This window comes from Spermophilus citellus, assembly GCF_964194105.1.
Source record: "Spermophilus citellus genome assembly, chromosome: 6".
In the NCBI taxonomy this organism is placed as follows: Eukaryota; Metazoa; Chordata; class Mammalia; order Rodentia; family Sciuridae; genus Spermophilus; species Spermophilus citellus.
This window is the reverse complement of record NC_138187.1, coordinates 37,142,472-37,166,305: the sequence shown is the minus strand read 5'-3', so window position 1 is coordinate 37,166,305 and position 23,834 is coordinate 37,142,472. Positions and strand designations below refer to the sequence as shown.

At 41.5% G+C, this 23,834-nt stretch overlaps 1 protein-coding gene across 1 annotated transcript; it reads left to right on the top strand.

Moving 5' to 3' along the window:
* Positions 1 to 15,931: 15,931 nt before the first annotated feature.
* LOC308651226 (olfactory receptor 10AC1-like) lies at positions 15,932 to 22,217 on the top strand (the record flags this gene model as incomplete). The annotated part of the gene is made up of 2 exons (XM_081298175.1): positions 15,932 to 15,953; positions 21,232 to 22,217. The coding sequence occupies 2 exons, from the start codon at positions 15,932 to 15,934 to the stop codon at positions 22,215 to 22,217; spliced, it is 1,008 nt and encodes a 335-aa protein (XP_081154301.1).
* Between the last annotated feature and the right edge of the window lie 1,617 nt (positions 22,218 to 23,834).

Sequence of the window (23,834 nt, the reverse complement as noted above, 5' to 3'; positions counted from 1 at the left end):
GTACATTATTGGATTATTCTCTTTGCTGTTAATTCTCTTTTGTATTGTAACTATAGGATGGCGATTCTTCCAATCAAGAGTCCAGGAACTCCAGAGAGTGAACCGCCACCTCATTGTTAAGAAAAGAAAGGGGGGATATGTGGGAAGCCATTCTGACACGTGATTGGGTGACTCCCGTTAAGGGCCTGAGGCGCTTTGGCTCTGTCGAAGCTTTCCCGACCCTTTCCTGATGAGAGAGCCCATCCGTGTGGGGGTGTGCCTGACCACTGACCCCGGGGACCCAATCACTGACCCTGACCTTGGAGTGCAGCCCCCCCCCAACCTTCATTGGATGGAATTCTCCCCTGAATCTCTTGTTCCCCAATAAAGGGCTACTCCCAGGCGTGTTCGCTCTCTCTCTCTCCTGCTAGCCCTGAGTAATCCTCGCTGCCCTGCTGGGCGGCTAGAGGTGGGAACCAGAGAGGTGAGCCATCTCGGACCTAGCAATATAAATAAGGTAACTGGTCTGTGTGTTTTATTTTGATCTCTTCTAACTAACTTTATGCCTAGAACCTCATTAATGAAACCACTGCGCAGGCCGCGTGGTAGACAAACATATCAATTCTATCCAAATGCATATTTTCCATATATGTTTCAATGATTTTTAATGCCTTTCTTGCTTTAGGCATTAACATGCGGGGTGAATTTGGATCTGATGGACCTTTTAGAATATCAAATAAAGGTCCCAACTCTCCTGTTGGTATGCCTAGATAAGGCCTTATCCAATTTATGTCTCCCAATAACTTTTGAAAGTCGTTAAGTGATTTGAGTTGATCTACTCGTATTTGAATTTTTGGTGGATGGACCATGGTTGAGGATAATAGAACTCCTAAATAATTAATTAGAATATTTAATTGTACTTTATCTATTGCTATCTCTAGATTATAATTTTTTAATAAATTTGTAAGTGTGGCATAACCTTCTAGCAATGTGTTTTTATCTTTATGTGCCAATAACACATCATCCATATAGTGAAATATTTGTAGTTCAGCATTTTGATTTCTAAGTGGCTGGATTGCTTTGTTAACATAAATTTGACACATAGTTGGACTATTAGCCATCCCTTGAGGGAGTACTTTCCATTCATATCTCTGATCAGGACCTTCATGATTTAGTGCAGGGATAGTAAATGCAAAATGTGGACTATCCTCGGAATGAATTGGAAATGAAAAAAAAACAATCTTTAATATCTATAGCTAAAACATACCAGGTTTTTGGTAAAGCAGACAATTGGGGAATCCCTGATTGAGCAGGTCCCATAATAACCATCTCATTATTAATGGCTCTTAAATCTTGCAATAATCTCCATTTACCAGATTTCTTTTTAATGACAAAAAATGGGAGTATTATGGGGAGATACGGAAGGTTGTATATGTCCCTCCGCTAATTGTTGTTTGACTAGGTCATGGGCTACTTGTATCTTTTCTTTAGTCAGGGGCCACTGAGGAACCCACACTGGTCTTTCTGATTTCCAAGTAATTTTGATTGTCTCAGTGGCCCTTTCTGAAAACCCAATCCATGTCTATTTATTTCTTGATCTATTTGAATTGGTACTGTCATACCTTGTTCTTGTTCTCTTAATCTTTTTTCTTTCCTAAAGCCTTGTCTAGCCCTAGTAGTGGGCGCCTTAGGATTGATGTTATTTGTTAATGTCAAACCTAATTGATCTAGGACATCTCGTCCCCATAAATTTATAGGAAGATGATCCAATACATAGGGCTGTATAGTTCCTTCACATCCTTCAGGATCCTTCCAATCTAATACCATTGCACTTCTATGGGGATTAGTTGCCACTCCTAGGCCTCGAAGCATTTGAGTGGCTTGTTGTAATGGCCAATGTTTTGGCCATTCTTGACGAGATATGATGCTAAGGTCAGCACCTGTGTCCAGTAGCCCATTAAAGTCATGTCCTTGAATATTTAGTTTTAGCATGGGGCGAGAATCTAAATTTAAAGACAGCATAGCCCAATCTACACCTGTGGAGCCTAATCCCCTGGAACCTCTTTCTACAGTACGACTGGAAAATTTATCATGCAGGCTGGGTATTATTAATAAATGTGCTATTCTATCTCCTGGTGAAATTACTGATATACCTCTTTGAGAGCTAGCTATAATTTTTATTTCACCCTCATAATCGGGATCAATTACCCCAGGACTTATCATAAGTCCTTTTAGTGTAGAAGAACTGTGTCCCAATAATAAGCCTACTGTTCCTTGGGGAAGAGGTCCTTTTACTCCTGTGGGAATGATTTGAACTCCAATCTCTGGAGTTAGTACTGCTCTGGCAGAGGTGCAGATGTCCAACCCTGCACTCCCTCTAGTTTGTCTGATGAGGGATTTAATGGATAATGCGTCCTGGGCACTACCTTGATGGTGCTGCTGGGTTTCTCCATTGCCCTGTATATTTGTGGTTTTGGGCCCCGGAGCATTGGGCCCTCCAGTCCGTTTTTTGGCAATGGAGCCTGATGCCTTTCTCCACGATATCATGGGTAAACACTTGGTCCTTGTCCATTTTTTGATAACGGAATACCCTCTATGGTGGTTTGAGAACGGCATTCATTAGCCCAATGTCTCCCTCTACGGCATCGTGGGCAAATACCCGGTATTCTATTCCTTTGATACCTAACTTTGTTAAACCCTCCTCCTATGGGGCAACTCCTTTTAAAATGTCCTGCTTGATCACAATTATAGCATGTTTTTGGCCTGGCATCTAAAGCCTGTTGTACTGTTGCTAAGACTTGCCCTTGTTCATTAATGTCTCTACATAATTTAATATATATGTTTAAATCTTCATGTCTCCATGGTCTAATGACCTCTCTGCAGCAACGATTTGCTTGGTCATAAGCCAGTTGTTTTATAAATGGCATTGCCTGTTCTGTATCTCCAAATATTCTAGAAGCTGTTTGAATAAGCCTATCTACAAATTCAGCGTAAGGTTCATTTGTTCCTTGTATTACCTTAGATAATTGTCCTTGTAAATCTCCATGCCCCTGTAAAGTTTTCCATGCCCTAACCGCATCTACAGCAATTTGTGCGTATACACCAGGATCATATTCAATGTGTTGTCATTGACCCTCCCTTTCCTAACAACATTTCTAGATTTCTTTGAGGGTAACCAGCTGCTGCATTTTGCCTAGCTGTCTCCGTGCAAAATTCCTCATTGGCAACCTTCCATAACAAATATTGTCCTCCATTTAGCACAGATCGACACATGTTAGCCCAATCTGCTGGTGTCATGTCCAAGTTGGTAATAGATTCGACCATACTTATGGTGAAGGGTGCTTGCGGGCCGTAGGTTGTTACAGCCTCCTTTAATTGCTTCACTGTTTTAAAATCTAAAGCATGGTGAATTCGTTGCCCTCCTGCCTGCTCAAGTACAGGGCATGCTAATCTTTGGGGTCCTGCCTCAGGATTCCGTCCATCAACTACAGAAGTTGAGGGCCGCTCAGCTGTAGATGGAGCTGTTGGTTGAATTACGCCCTCTGGTGATAGAACAGAGTTAGTAGCAGCCTCCTGTTGTAATTCCCCACCTGATGGTTGTTTTTCCTCTAAGCTTTCTTTCTTCAAATTTTCCTCTTTCTGACTAACTCGAGAGACCTTCTCTTTTGCTTGACCTAACATGTTTTCTACCATAGTCTGGACCTCTAACAATTTACTTAACAGTCTTTCAGTTTGTTTTTTACTAGTTTCTAATCTACTATAAAGGTAACGCAACCCAATAAGATAGCATAAAACAAAACCGAAACAGAATGAAACAAAAACGGAACGAAGAATAGTTGTATCAATTTTCTCTTTCTCAGGGCCGAACAACTTCAAACCTTGAGCCAACCATTTTTCCCAGTTTGCCTGAGAAAATTCTAGGGATAGGCAGCTTGAAACAAAAACAAAATAAATCAAAACAAGAACACATTGTTTTTTGAAATGATCACCCATTCTCTCGCCTTCCCTCAGGGGCGAGCAATTTTACTCACCTCCAAGCTTCAGGCGTCCCCGTACGGGCCACCAATTGCCACAGTCTGGCTGGGCACAAAATCACGAGCCACTCAAGCAGGAACAAACTTTATTTTTTGAAACTGCCACCAATGCCCGGTACGCGCCCAGGAAAATCACACGCAGCGTTCTCCCCCGAGTTCTCCCGGAACCCCAGAGCAAGTTCCTCCCCCGGAATTCCCTCCTACTGCACTTCCCCAACCAATGGGAACTCTCCAGGAGTCCCGCAGCAGGCCGAGGTGAACAGCAGGAGTCCAATATCCATATGAATGTAAATCTTAACATAATCATATCATCTCAATGGCTAGCTGGCGTCACCTTTCAACCAAAAATGCCATGTATCATATTACTTGGCTGTGGCTCTTAGCAGGCATCCAATTGGGATTTTGATAGGATTGCATTTGAATCTATAGATGACTTTGGTTTGTATGGACCTTTTAATGATACATGTTCTTCCAATTTGTGGATAAGGATTTCTTTCCATTTGTTTGTGTTGTCTTTAATTACCTTCTTCTTTAATTACCTATTTTATACTTTCCAGTGTGCAGATCACTCAACTTTCCAGTAAAGTTTGTTTCTGAATATTTTTTTTTTCATTTTGTGGTTATTATAAATGAAATTTTTTTCCTTTCATTTCCTTTTCTAGTAATTTGGTGTACAGAAATGTCATAGATGAATGTATATTGACTTTGCATCCTGCAAATTTACTATTTATTAGTTTTAATAATTTTATTATTGTGATTGTTGAGAGTTTAGGGTTTTCTAGATATTTCCTTTAGGGCTTCAAGTATGATGATGTTAGCTGCAAACAGATAATTTTATTTTTTCTTTCTAATTTGGATGTCTCTTCATCCCTTGTTTGATTGCTCTGACTAGAATTCCAGTGCTATGTTGAATAGAAGTGGTGGAGAGTGGGCATTCTTGCTTTGAATTAGATCTTAGAAGAAAAGATTTGAGTATGATGTTAACTGCGGAATTAATTGGATTGAGGTGTTTTATTCAGTTTTTTTGTTGTTGTTGTTTGTTTGTTTGTTTGTTTTTTGCTGCTGTAAGTGCCCTCTCTCTCACAAGGGACAAAATATATATCCCAAAGGCATGTCCCCATTGACCCATCTCCTCCAACCACACTCTACCTGCCTATAGTTACCACCCAGTTAATCCCAGATAAATATACTGGTGAAGTTAAGGCACTCAGAACCCAGTCATTTCACCTCGAAACTCCCTTGCATTGTCTCACCTATGAGCTTTTTTGAGATAACTAATGTCTAAATCATAGTATGAAGTAAGTTTATACCTACTTTATGAATGGATATTGTTGTGTTAATTCTTTTCCTGTATCTACTGGGGGTGATCATGTCGTCCTGATCTTTAATTTTTAATTATGTGGTCTTTCATGTTGATTGATATTCATATGTTGATACAACCTCATATCCCAGGGATTAATCTCTCTGAATCACGGTGTGTGATCCTTTCAGTGTCGTGTGGAATTTTATTTACCAGCATTTTATTGAGGATCTTTGCATCTAAGTTCATGAGGAATATTGGCCGTAGCTTTCCTTCCTTGTGCTGTCTTTACCTTTAATGTCAGGGTGCGTCTAGGCTCAGAAAGAGTTTGAAAATATTCTTCTATTTTTTTAGAAATGTTTAAGAGATAAGTATTTCTTTTTGAATGTTTGGTAGAATTTACAGAATCCATCTATTCCTGGACTTTCCTTTGTTGAGAGGTTTTTTATATATATATTTTTTTTTAGTTGTCAATGGACCTTTATTTTTATTTATTTATATGTGGTGCTGAGATTCGAACCCAGTGCTAGGCAAAGCACTGAGCCACAATCCCAGACCCTTTGTCGGGAGGCTTTTGATTACTGATTCAATTTCCTGATTTGTTTTTCTGTTCAGGCTATTTCTTCTTAACTCATCCATCTTTTCTTTTGGTTACCATATGCATGAAATGTATTTTCTATTCCTTTACTTTCACCTTATGTGAATCTTTAAATTTAAATATATTGTGGAAATCTGATCACTGGTTGTTGTTTTAAGTCAATTCAGCCATTCTATGCTTTCCGATCTGGGGAATTTAATATATTCATATTTAAAGATGATTTGATTTTTGTAATCATTTGATTTTTTGAATCATTTACTCTCATTGTTTGATTTTTGTAATCATTACTCTGTTTGATTTTTGTAATCACTTACTTTCATTGTTTTCTCATTATTTTCATTATTTTGGTGTATCTACTCTACGTTTTGTCTTTGTGGCTACCATGAGACTTGCATAAAATAGTTAAACCATCTCCTTTAAGTTGATAAAAACTTAATTTCAATTACACATAAAAACTCTGTATTTTTACTCACCCTCCACACTTTTGTGACTTGTTCCAAAGTCAATTTATTTAATTTGTATGGTGTATCCATTAACAAAAATTTTATTAGTGTCTTTATTTTACAGAATGATGGGTCTCATTGGGGCACATCTGTACATGTGCATTTCCACCTGACCATTATTCCTCTAGGCCACTTCTGAACCTTCTCCTTCCCCCCTTCCTTTTCTTTAATAGTTTCCCTTATACTTTTATGTCATATTTTCGCCCCTAGATTCCCCATATGAGAGAAAATATATAAGACTTTTCTGAGTCTGCTTTATTTCACTTAACCTGCTGATCCATTTTTCTTCAAATGAAATGATTTTGTTCTTTATGACTGGATAATATGCCATTGTGTGAATATACCACATTTTTCTCTATCCATGAATCAGCTGACAGGCATCTAGGCTGATTCCATAATGCGACTATTAATTGTGCACTGGTAAAATTAGCATGCCGGTTGGGAAAAACGGAGGAACTTCGGGCAAATGAGGGCAGGAGATGGTGGAATCAGATGGACATCACTACCCTAGGTACATGCACATAGGGTGTGAAACTCTATCGTGTACAACCAGAGAAGTGAAAAGTTGTGTTGCAATTGTGCACAGTGAATCAAAGTGCATTTTGCTGTCATGTATACCTAATTTTTTAAAAAAAATTAATAAATAGCTTTTGGCCTCGACCCTGCCCCCGAGATGTCACTGCTGCGACCCCACGGGCATGGCTCTAGAGCGGAGCAGCGGGCGGGCTCAGTCCCAAGCTGCAGAGATGGGGAGCCCAGCAGCCTGTGCTCTCATTTCTTGTTCTGCTTTTGACAGCTCAGTTCTGTTCCACTTTGCAAGAGAGAGAGAGGAAGTCAGATGTCCTTTTTAAACTCGCTCTTCAAAACTCATCTCCTGAATTACTGTTTTACAGAGTTAATATAAGAATGAAGGCAACTTTGCTGAAGATGAAGATTATATCCTATTAGAAGAGGTGTTTTTTTTTTCTTTCAAAAGTTTTGATTGTTTGAAGACTTGTCTCCAGTTACTGCTTAAAGGGAATTTGATAACATGATTAATGTAGTAATAAGCAGGTAGGTGATCTTGTATAAATCTTTTGTGTTTGAGCTGAAACAAAAACACTAAAGACATTCGTTTCTATAAAATATTTATTTACGGATATAACTATTTTTTTCAGACAAGTGGAGAATATTGTTATTGAATCGTTCTGTCACTTGTTTTCAGTAGATGTAACTGTTTGACTAAGCCTATTAAAAAACATGCTTTATTTCTAGGACTAATTTATGTTATTAAGATTATTAAGAGCAGAAAAAGGAAATACAATGTTGAAAATGTTTTAAAATCATGACCCAAAGAATGTCTTCATTTGCACTATCCTTCAAAATAACTGAAGGTTAATTATTGTATTTTTTAAAAATTACATTTGTGAGAGTATAGTCTTGAAATGGGTAGCAGCCACTGTCCATAAGCTACTCTTAACATTGGAGACAATTTAATAACAACTTTAAAATAGTATTCTTTAAAATTTTCTTACATATATTCTAAAGAATAAGAGATATTTTTATGATGAAATTAAAAGTAACTAAAGTATTCATGATTTTTCACCTGCATGAGTGTTGCTTTAAAAATTCAACCCCTTAGCTGGGTCTGGTATGAGTATCATGCTTTATGAAACCTTTTTGATTAGGTTTTCATTTAATATAATGACCAAAAAAACAATTAAGCCCAGTAACTGCAGTCCCAGCTGCTTGGGAGGCTGAGGCTGGAGGATCAAGAATACAAGGCCAGGCTGGGCAACATAATGAGACCCTGTCTAAACAAACAAACAACAAAAGAAAAACCAGCATTTAACCCCTTGAGTATTTATGTGACCTGAATGCACATTATTTCCACGTCTGGATGAGTTTGCTTTTGTTGTGTTGGTGGAGAGCAGGATACTCTTAAGGATTTTAACCAGATGTGTATAATGAAGGTGTTTGTGCTGCATAACATTGCTTAGAAAATGTTAATATTACTTGATTTTATATGAGTATCATGCTTTATGAAACCTTTTTGATTAGGTTTTTATTTAATATAATGACCACTTAAAACAATTAAGCACAGTTAAAATATATTTAAATTATAAAGATTAGCTATCCTTTCAGATACGGTATACAGCACAAGAAATACCAATCTTGGGTAATTTTAGTACAGAAAGAAATACACCTTTATTTAAATTTCCCTTGTAGCAAATCTAATCGCTATATGGTATCATAGTATTTATTCTCTATAATACCTGCTGAAGTGCAGCTAGCTTCTAGTTGAATTTAGTTTTAGATATTGTATTCATTATTACAATATGCTACCACAAATAGTGGCAATAATTATGATATTTTGTTTAAATAAGTGTGAGAAAATATTGTTTCAGGAAAGATGATTTCCAAACTGTCTTTTCTGTACCTTTATGTGGAGAAATTAATTATATACCATAGCCAGGTGAAATTTAGAATAATTGGTAAATGAGATGTGAACATTTTTGTTTCTTGTTTTTATTTTCAGGGATGAAATAAAATATATTATTTGTACTAAAATAAATAAATAAATAAAAATTAGCATACAGGTATCTCTATAGTATGATCACTTTAATTCCTTTGGGAATACACTGAGGAGTGGTACAGTTAGGTCATATGGTAGTTGGTTTTTAGTGTTTTTGAGGAAACCACACTGATTTCCATAGTAGCTGTACTAATTTACATTTCCACCAGTAGTGTACAAGGGTTCCTTTCCCCCTACATCCTCATCAGCGTTTATTGGCTTTTGTATTCTTTGTGATAATCATTCTGACTGGGGAGAGATGGAATCTTAATGTAGTGTTGATTTGCATTTTCCATATGTCTACAGCTATTGAACATTTTTTCATTTAATTATTGGCCATTTGTACTACTTTTGTGAAGTGTCTGTTCAGTCCGTTTGCCTATTTTTTGATGGGGTTGTTTCATTTTGGTTTTGGTGTTACATTTTCTGAGTCCTTTATACATCCTGGATATAAATCCTCTGTTGGAGGAGTAACTGACAGATTTTTCCTCCCGTTCTGTAGACTGTCTCTTCATTCTGTTAATTTTTTTCCTTTGCTCTATAGAGTTTTTTGATTCACTGCAATCTCATTTGTCAATTGTTGCTATTTTCTGAGCTATTTGAGACCTATTCCAAAAGTCATTGCTTATACCTATACCTTGAAGTATTTCCCATTTTCTTCTAGCAGTTTCAAACTTTCAGGTCTTATGCTTTGATCTTTGATCCACTTTGAATTAACTTTTGTACAGGCTAAGAGAGAGAGGGATATAGTTTCAATCTTCTACATATGGCTAACCAATTTCTCCAGCACCCTTTGTTTAAAAGGCTGTCTTTTATCCAACCTATGTTTTTGACACCTTTATCAAGAATTAGATGGCTGTAACTATGTGGGCTTATTTTTGTCCTCTGTTCTAAGCCATTGAGCTATGTATCTGTTTTATTCCATTACCATCTAGCTTTGTTGTTGTTAATTTAGCTTTGAAGTTTATTTTGAGACTGGATTTTGTTTATTTTGAAACCAATTTCAAATACCTCCAGCATTACTCTTTTTGCTCAGGATTTCTATGAATATTCTGTAACTTTTGCGATTCCCTAGGAATTTTAGGGCTCTTTTTAAAATAGGTCTTTTAAAAGTGTCATTGGTATTTTGATGGAGGTTGCATTGAATCTGTAGGTCACTTTCAGTAATATGGCCATTTTGACAATATTCTGCTGATCCATGAATATGGGAGGTCTTTCCATCTTTGAGTGTCATCTTTAATTTCATTCTTCAGTGTTCTGTAATTCATTGTAGAGGTCTTTGCCTCTTTGGTTAGGTTTATTCCTAGGTATATTATTTCATTTTTGATGCTATTGTTAATGGAATTATTTTCCCAATTTATTTCTCAGTGAGTTCTTTATTAGTATACTGAAAAGTTATTCATATGTTGATTTTGTATCCTACTATTTCGCTTTTCTGTGTATAGAATTCCTTTAAGTATCTTCTATAAAGCTGGTTTAATGGCCATGAATTTATTTAATTTACACCTACCTTGGAAGGTAGATAGTTATTCTTTAATCAAAAAGGACAGCCTGGGCTGGGGGTGTAGTTCAATGGCAAAGTGCTTGCCTAGCATGTGTGAGGCACTGGGTTCGATCCTCAGCACCATATAAAAATCAACAAATAAAATAAAAGGCATTCTGTCCATCTACAACTATAAAATTTTTTTTAAAAAAGGACAGCTTTCCTGCATATGGTAATCCAGATTTGCATTTATTTTCTTTTAGGGCTTGAAATATTTTATGCCAAACTAGTAAGGGCCATCTGTAGGATAATCTCTGCCCCACCTTGTCCACCAAGTGACAAAGCAAAATTGCTATGGCAGTAGCTTGTCCTCAGAGACAGGGATACTGACACAGCAGGAGCTGCCCACTGCCCACTAACCTGCCGAGTTCACTAACAGATCCAAACTGTGTACTCTTGGTCTCAAGACCCTCAGTGCGCTCAAAGGTTGGCAGGTGTTCAAGCCATGGCAGATTTCTCGAAATGCCTCAGAGCATGGAGGACATAACTGAGGAGATGGGATTGGGGTGGGGAACCTTGGGCACTTAGCATTCTGCCACTCCAGATCCAGCAGTCTCCCCTGCTGTGAATCCATACACATCTGGTCTCACTCCCTGTCACCAAGTACAAACCACCATTTTTAAATGAAAGTGCCCTCCATCAGGCATATTGTACTTCCTGTTACATAGAGATCCCAGTGGATCTGCATCACAGTCACTTTCTTGGGTTCAAACTGACCCTTGGAGTGGGTACCTACTAAGCCAGTGAGGAAAGTGTCTGTTGGGTCCCAGAGGCACACACAAAAAATAATGCAGAGAATTCTGACCTCCCCCAGAGTAAACTCAACAACAGGGCCCTTTCCCAGGATAGCACCCCATTCTGGCACTGTCTGAATCTGATGGGAAGTGCAGAGAACCTCTTCTGCACAGCTGTCTATGCAGATCCCAGGTCTCCAACATGCTCAGACTGCAAATTTGTCTGGTTCTGGAATCTGCATGCACTGAGAATGCTGGGACTTTTATCCTCCAGCCTGCTGAAGGGGTGCTTCCCGTTCCCTGTTGAGTCACTGCCCCCTCAGTGCTGGGGTGTTCCATCACTTTTATTCTGAAAACCAATGCTTCTGGGTTTCACAAGGCTGCTGACATTTTTGAGTTGCACTCCAGCTCTTTGTTGTTGTTGTAGTACTAGGGATTGAATCCAGGGGAACTCTACCGCTGAGCTACCTCCATATCCTTTTTATTTTTATTTTTTTATTTTGAGATAGGGTCTTGCTAAGTTAACCTGGCTATCCTCAAACCTGTGATCCTCCTGCCTTGGACGTCTGCATTTCTGGGATTGCAGGCATGGCCACCACACCTTTCTTGTACTCCATCTCTTTCCTAGGGCCTTCCTATCTCATCATGCAGCCAGACACCTGTTCATCTTGCTCAGTCTCCTGGAGCAGCTGGGGAATGCCGAAACTCTCTAGTCTGCCATCTGCCAATCTCCCATTAACAAAATTTTTTGTGGGTATAGTTATTTATATTTTTTTATTTGAACTTTTAGGGTTAAAAGTCATTACACAGAACCATTACAGTGTTACATTATTGTATTTTTCTATATATTTATTTTTACCAGTGATATTTTTGCTTCCATATGCCATTGCTACTAAGTATAGTTGTTTTTTAAATTTTTTTTGTAGTTGTAGATGGACAGCATGCCTTTATTTTATTTGTTTATTATTATGTGGTGCTGAGGATCAAACTCAGTGTCTCACGCATGCTAGGCAAGTGCTCTACCTGAGCTACAGCCCCAGCCTGCTACTAAGTATGTGTTTTATTTAAATTTTAAGAATTCCCCTAAGATGAAGGATACAAGCTGTATCCCTCATATAGTGACTAATATAAATAGTTTTCTCTTTTTAAAAAAAAAAGAATTCCCTTAAGCATTTTTTCCTAAAGCATATCTAGTGGTGATAAACTCTTTCTTAATATTTATATTTTTTAGTTGTAGTTGGACACAATACCTTTATTTTATTTATTTATTTTTATATGATGCTGAGGCTCAAACCCAGGGCCTTACACATGCTAGGCAGGTGCTCTTCTGCTGAGCCACAAGCCCAGCCCAGTGATAAACTCATTTTTAAGAGAGTCTTTGAGAAAGATTTTCTCTTCATTGTTTTTAAAGGATAGTTTTTCCATGTATAGTGTTCTTGATTGACAGTTTTTTCATTCACTTCTTTGAATATATTATTCCATCCTCTCATGGCCTTCAATTTTTCTGCTGAAAAATCTGCTGATATCCTCAAGGGGGTTCCTTCATATGGGATGAGTTACTTTTTTCATGCTGCTGTCGAAATTCTTTGACTTTTGACATTGTAATTAATGTGTTTACGTGAAAACTTCATGTTCAAACTCTGCAGAGTGCTTTGAGCTTCTTGAGTATGGATTCCTACCTATTTCCCAGATTTGAGATTTTTTTTAAAGAGAGAGAGAGAGAGGAATCTTTATCTTTATATATATTTTGTAGATAGACACAACACAATGCCTTTATTTTTTTTTTTGTGGTGCTGAGAATCAAACCCAGGTCCTGCCCGTGCTAGGCCAGCGCTCCACCACTGAGTCACAATCCCAGCCCCTTAAGATCTTTTTAATCATTACTTTTTTATTTTTATGTTCCTACTTTTCATTTCCTTCTAGTATTTACATAATGGTTTTATTAGGTTGCTTGTTGGTATCCCATAAATTCTGTAAACTTTCTTCTTTTTATTCCTTTTTTTTCCTATTTTCTCCCATAATTGGAAAATTTCAAATGATCCATCTTTGTGCTCACTGATCCTTCTGCTAGATCAAACCTGCTGTTGAAGCTTTCTACTTCATCTTTCTATTTCAGTCATTGTAATCTTCAGCCCCAGAATTTCTATTGGATTCTTTTTTTTTATTCCTATCTCTTTGTTAAATTTCTCATTTCGTTTACATATTATTTTCCTGACATTAAGTTATCCATCTGTTTTCTCGTATAACTCTCTGAGGTTCTTTAAAATTATTTAGAATTCCTTCTCAGATAATTCAGAAATTTCCTGTTTGGGGTGGGGAGGATCCATTACTAGAAATTTATTTTCCTTTAGTGATGTCTTATTTTCTTAATTTTTTTTCTTTTTTGTTCCTTGTAGCCTTGCACTGGTGTCTGTGCATTTGAAAAAGCAGTCATGATATTCAGACTTTCTGGTCTGGCTTCAGTAGGTAAAGACTTTCACTGACAAGTAAACTCAAAGGTGCTGGCTGAGTGTATGGAGAGTCCTGATGGTGCTGTGTCCAGTGGTGTAAGGGGTGCCTGTGTAGGGGACACAGTGGCTCTAGCTCCAGGTAGTCATGGTAGCATGGGTTCTGTGACTCCAGAAGCTGGAGTCCAAGTCAGTGAAGGTCATGGGGGTGGGTCCATGGCAGAGCAGGCTTTGAAATTTTGTGGTATCAGTGAGGACTGCTGGGGTCTTCCTCCTCTCCTCCCCCCCCCCCACGAAAGGAACTTGTGGTTAAGGAATTCAGCCCTGTGCTATGTCAGTCTTGGGACTGGGGTGACATAGTGAAAATAAAACTGCCCTTCTTATCCTTTTCTATGTGATTACTCTTGTGTTTTGCACTATATTAGGTCACCACAGCTTTTATCTGGACTGGAGAGTTCTGGAGTTATTTTAGTCCATGGATAGTTGTTAAACCTCGGTTTTTGTAGGGATAAAATGATTGGGTCCTCCAAGCCTGCCATCTTGCTGATATTACACCCAGTTAGTCCATTCTGAGATTTTTCAGTCTCTTGATCACTCTTCAAGTTTACAAAATTTAGGAAAGTGCAGACGGAGCAGTAAATTTCCTCTCCTTTCTCCAGGGAGCTGTTATCAATGTGTTTGGGGCTCCTCATTCCCCTGGGTTCAAGTTCATCTCAGCTTTTGCTATAGATAGTCTTATTATCACTGCAGGGAGGTGGCTTCCTGTCTCCTTGGCCCAGAAGTTTCAGACTCTCCCAGGATGCCTCAGCTTTCCCAAGTCCTCTGTCTCTCTCCTCCCTGAAGCTCCAGCCTTCTGAGACCATCACACACCCCTTCAGCAGCTACAGTGCTGGGAAGGGATTACTAATGAGGCCCTTGGGCTTCCGATCAAGCCGGACCCTTAAGTGGGCCCTGGGAAACCTATTAAGGAACTTTTTTCTTTCATTCTTTCTTTTGTTACTGAGAGGAAGTATTCCATCCTTACTGGGAATAGAAGTTGGAAGATTAAGGGAGACAAGGGATAAAGATGCGGTAGAGTCTGTCTGTTCCCATTTTCTACAAAAGCCTTCTTCGATCGACTCTTCTACTTTTGACCTTTTTGTTTAGAGAGGAGTTGATGTTTGATTTGAACCTTGAAGAATGAGACCCTTTACAGGTGGGAAAAAGACATTCTTATGTTGAAGAAGTATGGGTGGATTCAGGGAGAAATGGGAGATCATGGTAGATGGTTGTGTTAGCTTGGAAGTGGAGACTGAAGCAGAATACAATGGAAGGTGAGACCAGAAAACTATGGGGGGGGGGTCCTACTTTGGTGGTAGGAATTTGGATTTCTAATCAGAATCCAAGTCATCGTCTCAAACCAGACTTGAACTCTTCCTCCCTTTGGAGTCGCTGCAAATACTTGCAAATAAAAATACGCTGCAAAGTCCAAGATGGGTCTGAATCTCTTCCTCTCAGTCTTTCCCTCTCAGTCTCTCTCTTCCTCTCCCTTTCACCCCTGCTTTACTAGCCCAGAACCAGCCGAGCCACTTGATCTTGATCAAAGGATTCGTGTCTTCCCTCTCCCTTTTCCTGTCCCCACCTGTCAGTGGGGGCACCTCTGCTTCACACAGCCTCTGGTGGTGCCTCTTCCTGATTGTGCACCTCTTTGTCTCTTCTGAGTACTTCTTTCTCTTTCTTTCATTCTCTTTTCATTTTCTCTTTTTGCAAGTGGGGAGATACAGACAAATAAGGCAGAGGGTAGAGCAGACGTCCCCTTACAGGAGAGCACAGACTGAAATCAGTCAGACCTGGGGACAAATCCCAAGTCAGGGAGAAGCTATATGAACCCCCCTTTAAGAAGTCCACCTAAGGAGGTGGGGTTGTAGCTCCGTGGTACAGCACTCACCAAGCAAGTTTGAGGCACAGGGTTTTGATCCTCAGCACCACATAAAAATAAATAAATGTATTATGTCCAACTACAACTAAAAAAATTTTTAAAAAGTCAATCTAAGTCTCAGCTTCCTCATCTATAAATGCCTGGTACACAGTTGTCTTGCAACTTTATAGAATATATAACTATGTATTTAATAATGTGCATGTGGAATGCTCAGACCATCCCTTGTGCACGGTAAGGGCTCATCAAATACCAGTAACAGTAATGGCAGCTGTAGTTGTTTTCTTCCTAATATCTCAACTCCCGTCAGTGTTTAAAGGGAACATGGGGACACTGTCAATGAAGGGTGAGTTGAGAGGCACCGTCAGGGTCCAGGAAAGCCTGGGGGACAAGGGATAAAGCTGTAGTTGAGTCAGTCTCTTCCCATTTTCTACAAAAGCCTTCTACGGTTGACTCTCCTGCTTTATTCTTTTTGAGGAGCTGATGTTTGATTGGATCCTTGAAGAGTGAGTCCACTTCTAGGTGGGAAAAGAACATCCGGTGCAAGATCAGGGAGAATTGGGTGACCATGGTATATTCAGATTGTTGCATGTTCAGACTGAGGCAGAAAACTGTAGAGAGGGCCTGGGGTGGTGGCTCAGTGGTAGAGCACTTTGCTTAGCATGTGTGAGGCACTGGGTTTGATCCTCAGCCCCACGTAAAAATAATAATAATAATAAAAGCATTGTATCCATCTACAACTTTAAAAAAAAACAAAGAAGAAGAAAGAACAAAACAGTGTAGGATGAGAACAGAGAGCTAAGGACGAAGAGCTGCAGGGAGCAGGAAGGGACCAGAGACCAGGGACCAGGGCTGGACACTTAAAGAAACCTAAGTCTTGGCCTCAAAGCAGCCGGAAAAAGTGAGCTGGGGTATTGCAAGTGTCTGCCACCCCGAGCCATCCAGGTCCTTCCGTCTCCCACTAGTTACCTCATCTCTCCCAATAAGTCTTCCATCCAGAGACTGGGGGCTAAGGCAGAATGTAACAGGAACATGAGGAGCAGAAAGCAAAGAGGAGGGACTAGACCCACCTTGATATTTTAGGTTTTGTTTTTTTTTTTTAATCAGTGCTTTCTACATGTCATTTAAGGCCATCGTGGAGACAAGCCTGTGGAGCTGAAGATGCTGCTGAGGTTTGAGAAAAACTCAAAATTCTCTCTCAGTTCTGGCAGCTGGTGAGTGAAAGATCTGAGAGTAAAACCCAGATGTTTGTGGACCCAGAGCTCCTGTCTGTCCACTGTGCTGTGCCGACTCCAAGAAAAACAAAAGATGGGACCCTGTCCTCAGCAGAGGGCAAACCAGGACTTGGAGGCCAGGGAGCCACGGAGCCAGGGTCCCTCATGAAGGGGACACGGATGAGGAATAGGAAAACAGAGAGAAACATGTGACTCGGGCCATGTCACACACCGTGATAGAGGCCAGACAGGACTAGGGTCCTGGGTCCTGTCCCCAGACTTACCTGTTACCTGAGGCTCCCTCAGAACGAGGTGAAACAGACCACATCCCAGGGCACTTTGTACAAGGAAACACAGATGTGCAAACAGACACACAAACACACTGGGAGAGCTAGAAAGAGCCTTTTTGGTATGTGAATTGGTCTAAGGCCCTTCTAAGATCTGTCAAGAATATTGGCCAGGTTATGCCTGACTTAACATATCCCTTACTAAATTAAACCAATGTCTTCGAACTTCTTTATGAGCTCTTGAAACATCGAAATATCTTTTTAAGTTAAATTTATTTTTAACTGGTATATAAAAACCTAAAAGTTGTATTTGTGGGGTGCCATATGATGTTTTGATAGGTGTATACATTGTATTATGTTTACATGAGGATAAATGTATCTCTCTCCCCACATATTCCTCATTTCTTTATTTCAAAATCCCTTCTTCTGGCTTATTGAAACATGTACATCTTGACTGTACATAATTGTACATTATTGCTATCTACATTCACCCTACTGTGGAAGTTCTTCCTCTTATCTAACTGTAAGTGCCCGTGGATCAACCTTTCCACTCCCTGTGTCCCCTTACTCTCCCCAGCCTTTAACCACCATTCACTCAGCTTCCATGTGATCAACTCTTTTAGATTCCTCAGGAGTGAGATCATGCAGTATTTGATTCTGTGCCTGGCTTACTTCACTTAACATAGTGATCTCTAGTTCTATCCATGTTGTCATAAATGACAGGATTTCATTCTTTTTTAACAGCTGAATAATATTCTGTTGTGTATATGTACCATGTTTTCTTTTCATATATATAGTTTTAGTTGTAGATGGACACAATATCTTTATTTATTTATTTTTATGTGGTGCTGAGGATTGAACCCAGTGCCCCATGTGCAAGGCAATGTCTCTACTACTGAGCTACAGCCCAGTCATGATGTTTTCCTTATCCATTCATTAGTTGATGGACACTACAGTTGTTTCTATTGCTCTGCTCTGGTGAATAGTGCTGCGATGGACATGGCAGTTCAGTGATATTTGTCAAATTATATCATGTATTGGGCTGGGGATGTAGCTCAGTTGGTAGAGTGCTTGCCTTGCATGCACAAGGCCCTGGATTCAATCTCCAGCACCACAAAACAAAAAAGAAAAAAAATCATATCATGTGCATTTATGAATATGTATCAACAAATCCTACCATTGTGTATAATTATAATGTACCAATAAATATGGAAAAAAAATCAGTCTTGGTGGTACATGCCTGTCATTGCCTTCACTTGGGAGACTGAGGCAGGAGGATTAATCATAAGTTCAAAGCCAGCCTTAGAAACTTAGCAAGGCCCTGAACAACTTAGCAAAATCCTGTGTCAAAATTTAAAAAAAAAAAAAAGGCTAGGTATGTGGCTCAGTGGGAAAGGGCCCCTGGGTTCAATCCCCACTACAAAAACACATGAGAGTACAGATGTCTCTTCGACATATTGATTTCACTTCTGTCAGATATATACCAAGAGTGAAATTGTTAGATCATATGGTGGTTCTATTTTAAATGTTTTGAGGGTTCTAAAATCTCTTTTTTTAAAAAAAAATGGTTTACTTTGGGAATAAGAGCATAATCAAAAGCTCAGCTTTTGATAGTACCACAAAATAGAAGAACTGGAAGAAATGTAATCCTCTACTCGGACTCTCATTTTACAGGTGAGGAAATGGGCTGGATCTCATGGTCCTCGGTGCTGTTGATCTAAACTCTACAAAAAATGCCCCCAGTGCACTACCAGCCTCCCGGGCAGAGAGAAACTGCTGGTTAAAGATCAATGAACTGCTCTGGTGATGACGCAATAGCAGACCGGCTGACCTGGCAGTTTCATGGGCGTTGATGGACATCCACCATGGTGGGCGGGTACGTGACTTGAAGGAAACAATGGGTTGACCTGGCCAGGCAAGGCTTCTTGGGGTTGGTGGGCTTGGGTTAGCTTTCAAAGGAGGACTGCTTTAAAGGATTGGGGAATAGGAAGAAAAAGGAGAGGAGGAGAATATGTCTCTTATTTGACACTTGAACTTGGATGGCTGGGTGGAGAGCTGGACATGATTCTTGTAACTTGTGGAGGTACTGACCATGAAGATGATTGATTGCACACCCTCCATCTGAGGTTGATGGTAATATTGACAGTCAATGCATTTTAGCTGAGGGTCCAGAAGAATTTGGAGCAACTGGTAGAGGTAAAGGGCAAGGCTAGTGGCTCTCTGAGATTCCAGAGCTAAAAACTCAAGTTAGGGACAGTAACTAGGAGAACTGAGAGGAGGCACAAATTGTGGAGAAATGAGAATGGAGTAATTTTTTTCTTGGAGTAATTCAGCAAATAAATCAAATCTTGATTCTAGGAAACTGAGTTTAGAGGAGTTTCCATAACAACTGTGGAATCAGAGGTTGACACCACGCCTACCTGGAGGACAGGAATCTTCACCCAGGACATGACATCTGAGTGCAGCTGTGGAGAATGAATAGAAGTTTCCCAGGTAGATAATGTGGGGACTTTGGGGCATTCCCAGAAGTGATAACAGCCCATACAAAGGTACAGTGCATACAGGAAGTGAGTCCCCCACTCCAGCTAAAGTCATGGTGCTGAATGACGTAAGATGAAGCTGGAAGGGACATTGTGAAGGACCAAAGATGCTGTGCTAAGGAGCATGGATTAATCATGTTAGTAAAGTGGAGATAGTTAAAGAAATGATATCTGGCCAGGGGCAGGGGTTCATGCCTGTCATCCCAGCAGCTAGGGAGGCTGAGACAGGAGGATCACGAGTTCAAAGCCAGCCTCAGCAAAAACAAGGCAGTAAGCAATTTAGTGAGACCCTGTCTTTAAATAAAAGACAAAATAGGGCTGGGGATGTGGCTTAATGATCGAGTGCCCCTGAGTTCAATCCCCAGTACCAAAAATAAAGAAACAAAAAAACTTATATCTGTTCCTGAGAAAAGGTCACTATAGTTGGTGGTATGGGAAAGGAGGCTGATTGAAGGTGAACGGACCCATTAGATTGGATGGGATCGATCAGGAGAGAGAAGGACAGCTGGGGTGTGAGGAATGTGTGGCAGGACATGGCATCTGGTTGTACTGGAGGGTGAGAGAATGAATCCAGTATGGCTTCCTGATTTCTGATCTTGGTGCTGGGCCAGCTCTATTTTCAGAAGGAAGGGAGGTTTGGGTTGGAGATCAGGAATTGAGTTTGGGACGGATGCAATTGGAAACGTTGGTGGAAATGCTTGGGAGACTGTCGACTATAAGGATCTGCAGCTAGGAGGAGGGACTGAGTCTTGAGACAGATTTAGGAATCATGTGGCTAAAGCCATGGGACCAGATGCCATTATTCATGAAGATTCCTGTTCATCTTAAGGTGGCCAGTTCACCAAGGAGAGTGTAGACCATCTTCCTTTGCAGTTTTTTCCACCTGTAGTTAGAAATAATAGGCCCAGGATTCCCACGGGCTTGTCCTGAATCCTGCTAAAGAGATGAAATGGCATAAATAGAACCAACCAACTCAGAGCAGATGAGGAGGAGGATCACGTGGTCCATCTGGGAGGCGACACCCCACTAGGAGCTGCAGGTGTACAGAGACTGAGATGGGTCTTTGTGACAGACTTTCTAGCTCTGCTCAAGCCCCTTAACCCTCATGGATTTTATCTACAGGACCGCCCACTCAGTCACTCCCCGCATACCCACTCAACATGGAGGCTGTCTAAGAGAAGCCTGAACTCCTCAACCATTTCCCCACCCTGGGTACCATCCCCTCATCCTCAATGCTATAGGCTTGAAAGAGGATGCCTGAGTCCTTAGGTAGGCTTTTGAAGGCTGGGGAGAGCTAGGAGGGTAGGAAGATAGGTCTGAAGAAGGTCCCAGGAAGCCGGGAGGCACAGTGGGCCCAGGAGGACAGCAGGAAGGGTGGACATCTGAATTCCTGGAGGACTTAAGAGGAACGGGAAGGAGCTCAAGTTCTGGGGAGGATGGAGAGGGTACGGAAAGCAAGAGACAGATCTCAGAGGGCCGGCATGGGGTTCTGGGGCCCAGGAGAAGCAAGTGTCACCTATTTCCTGGGAGGCAGGCATCACTGTGACACTGTGACACTGGCCTGCATGCCTGTCCTCCCCTAGGCCCCAACACAAGCCACTGGCCTGAGTCCAGCTGGACTTCCCCGCAGGAGTTTGTAATCCTGGGCTTCTCCGGGTGGCCCCAGGGCCTTCGGGTGCTGCTCTTTGCTCTCTTGCTGCCGCTCTACCTGGCCACCCTGGCAGGGAACCTGCTCATCCTGGTCCTGGCTCTGGTGGAGCCCGCCCTGCACACACCTATGTACTTCTTTCTGGGTGCGCTGTCCGCTATAGAAGTGGCCTACACACTGGTGCTGACCCCGCGCATGCTGGCTGGCTTCCTCCTGCCACCCGGGGGGCAGGCTGTGGCCCCCTCCACCTGTGCTGCCCAGATGGGCCTTTTTGTGGCCCTAGGAGGTTCTGAGTGCCTGCTGCTGGCAGCCATGGCCCTGGACCGCTACTTGGCCATCTGCCGCCCTCTCTACTACCCTCAGCTCATGACCACAGGGCTCTGCTGGGGTCTCCTGGCCTCCTGCTGTGTCGGTGGCTCAGTCCTCGCCCTAGGCCTTACCACAGCCATATTCCAGCTGCCCTTCTGCCATGGCGGCCTGGTCAACCATGTCTTCTGTGACCTCCCCGCGGTGCTGGTGCTGGCCTGTGGGAACCGGGACCTGCAAGAGCACGTGCTGCTGGTGGCCTGCCTGCTGCTGCTCGTGCTGCCCCTGGTCCTGATCCTGCTGTCCTATACCAGAGTGCTGGTGGTCATCCTGGGGGTTGGGGGAGCTGCAGGCCGCCGAAAGGCCTTCAACACCGTAGCATCCCACCTCACGGTGGCTGTGCTCCACTACGGCTGTGCCACGGCCATGTACGCCCGACCCCTGAGCAGCCGGTCCCTGGAGGAGGACAAGCTGGTCTCGCTCATCTACATCAACCTCACCCCACTGCTGTATCCGGCCATCTACACGCTGCGCAACCGGGACATGCAAGGTGCCCTGCAGCGGGTGGTCAGTCAGAGGACCCCAGTTATGACCCACCAAGCTGAGTTCACCTAAAGCTGAAGGCCAGGTGGTGTCGGTCCTGAAATGTGTCCCCCCTGATGGAAATCTCGCCCTTCCAGAGCCATCTATGGCTCCCCAATGCCTACTGGACATGAACCTGAGTCTAGCACCTAAAGACCTCTAAAAACCAGACTCCACCCTAGTTGACAGTTTGAGAGCTGGTGAATTCCTCGTTGTGGAGAGATCTCCTGACAGTGCAAGATGCGCAGCAGCACCCTGGTCTCTACCCATTAAATGCCAGGAGCTTCCTCATCCTCTTCAGATGTGATAATCAAAAATGTCATTAGAGCTGGGTGCAGCGGCTGTAATCCCAACAGCTCGGGAGACTGAGGCAGGAGGATTGAGAGTTCAAAGACAGGCTCAGCAAAAGCAAAGCACTAAGCAACTCAGTGAGACTCTGTCTCTAAATAAAATACAAAGTAGGGCTGGGGATGTGGCTCAGTGGTCGAGTGCCCCTGAGTTCAATCCCTGGTATGCCCCCTCCCCCAAAAAAGTCATTGGACACTATCAAAGGTCCCTGAGGGGCAAAGTCACTCCTGGTTGAAAACAACTGCTGGAAACTCTGGATACACAGTCAGCATCTTTGGAAGAGAAACAGGTACTGATATATATGAAGTTTACAGACACATTCTTGATAATAGAAGAAAAGACTAGAGGGCTGGGGTTGTGGCTCAGTGGTAGAGCGCTCGTCTAGCACATGCGAGGCCCTGGGTTCGATCCTCAGCACCACATGAAAATAAATAAATAAAGGTGTTGTGTCCAACTACAACTAAAAAAATAAATAAATATTAAAAAAAGAAAAAACTAGAAATGTTCACTAGTTATAAACTACTTGTGGCATATTCAAGCAACTGAATACTATGCAATAATGAAAAAAAATGAACTGCTACCGGCAAAACAAAAACAGCTACAATATGACATTTAAGAAGCAAGACAGGGGACTGGGGTTGTGGCTCGGCAGTAGAGCGCTTGCCTAGCACGTGCGAGGCCATGGAATCAATCCTCAGCACCACATAAAAGTAAATAAACAATAAATGTATTGTGTACAAAAAATAAATATTTTTTTAAAACCCTAATAAGATAAAGGTTAAAAAAAAGAGTACAGGGCTGGGGGTGTGGCTCCATGGTAGAGCACTCGCCTAGCACATGTGAGACGCTGCATTTGATCCTCAGCATCACATAAAAGTAAATAAATAAGTGTATATATAAAAAAAGAGTACATACCATGTGGTTCCATCCAAAGGGCAATGACAAACTAATCCATGGTGTCTGGTGTTCAGTGTCCCAGAGTGGTGACTTGGGTTGGCAGGGGTGGGGGAAAGACTGCCTGGCACTGAAAATGTTCTGTAGCTTTTGTGGGGTGCTAATCTTACGGGTGTGTCCATGTGCAAACTTCTATCAAGATACTAGAGATCTGGATACCTTAGTGTACAAAATAAACTTCAGCTGATTCCAGTTATTTACAAGACGAGGCCAGCCTCCACACATTTTCATGCCTCTGTTCTGCTGTCTTATGTCCCTGGCATATGTACTCTTTTCTCCTGTGAAAATCTCTGTATAATGCAAGAATCAACCCAGGTACCATTTTTCCTGTGAAGGTCTGGGTACCTT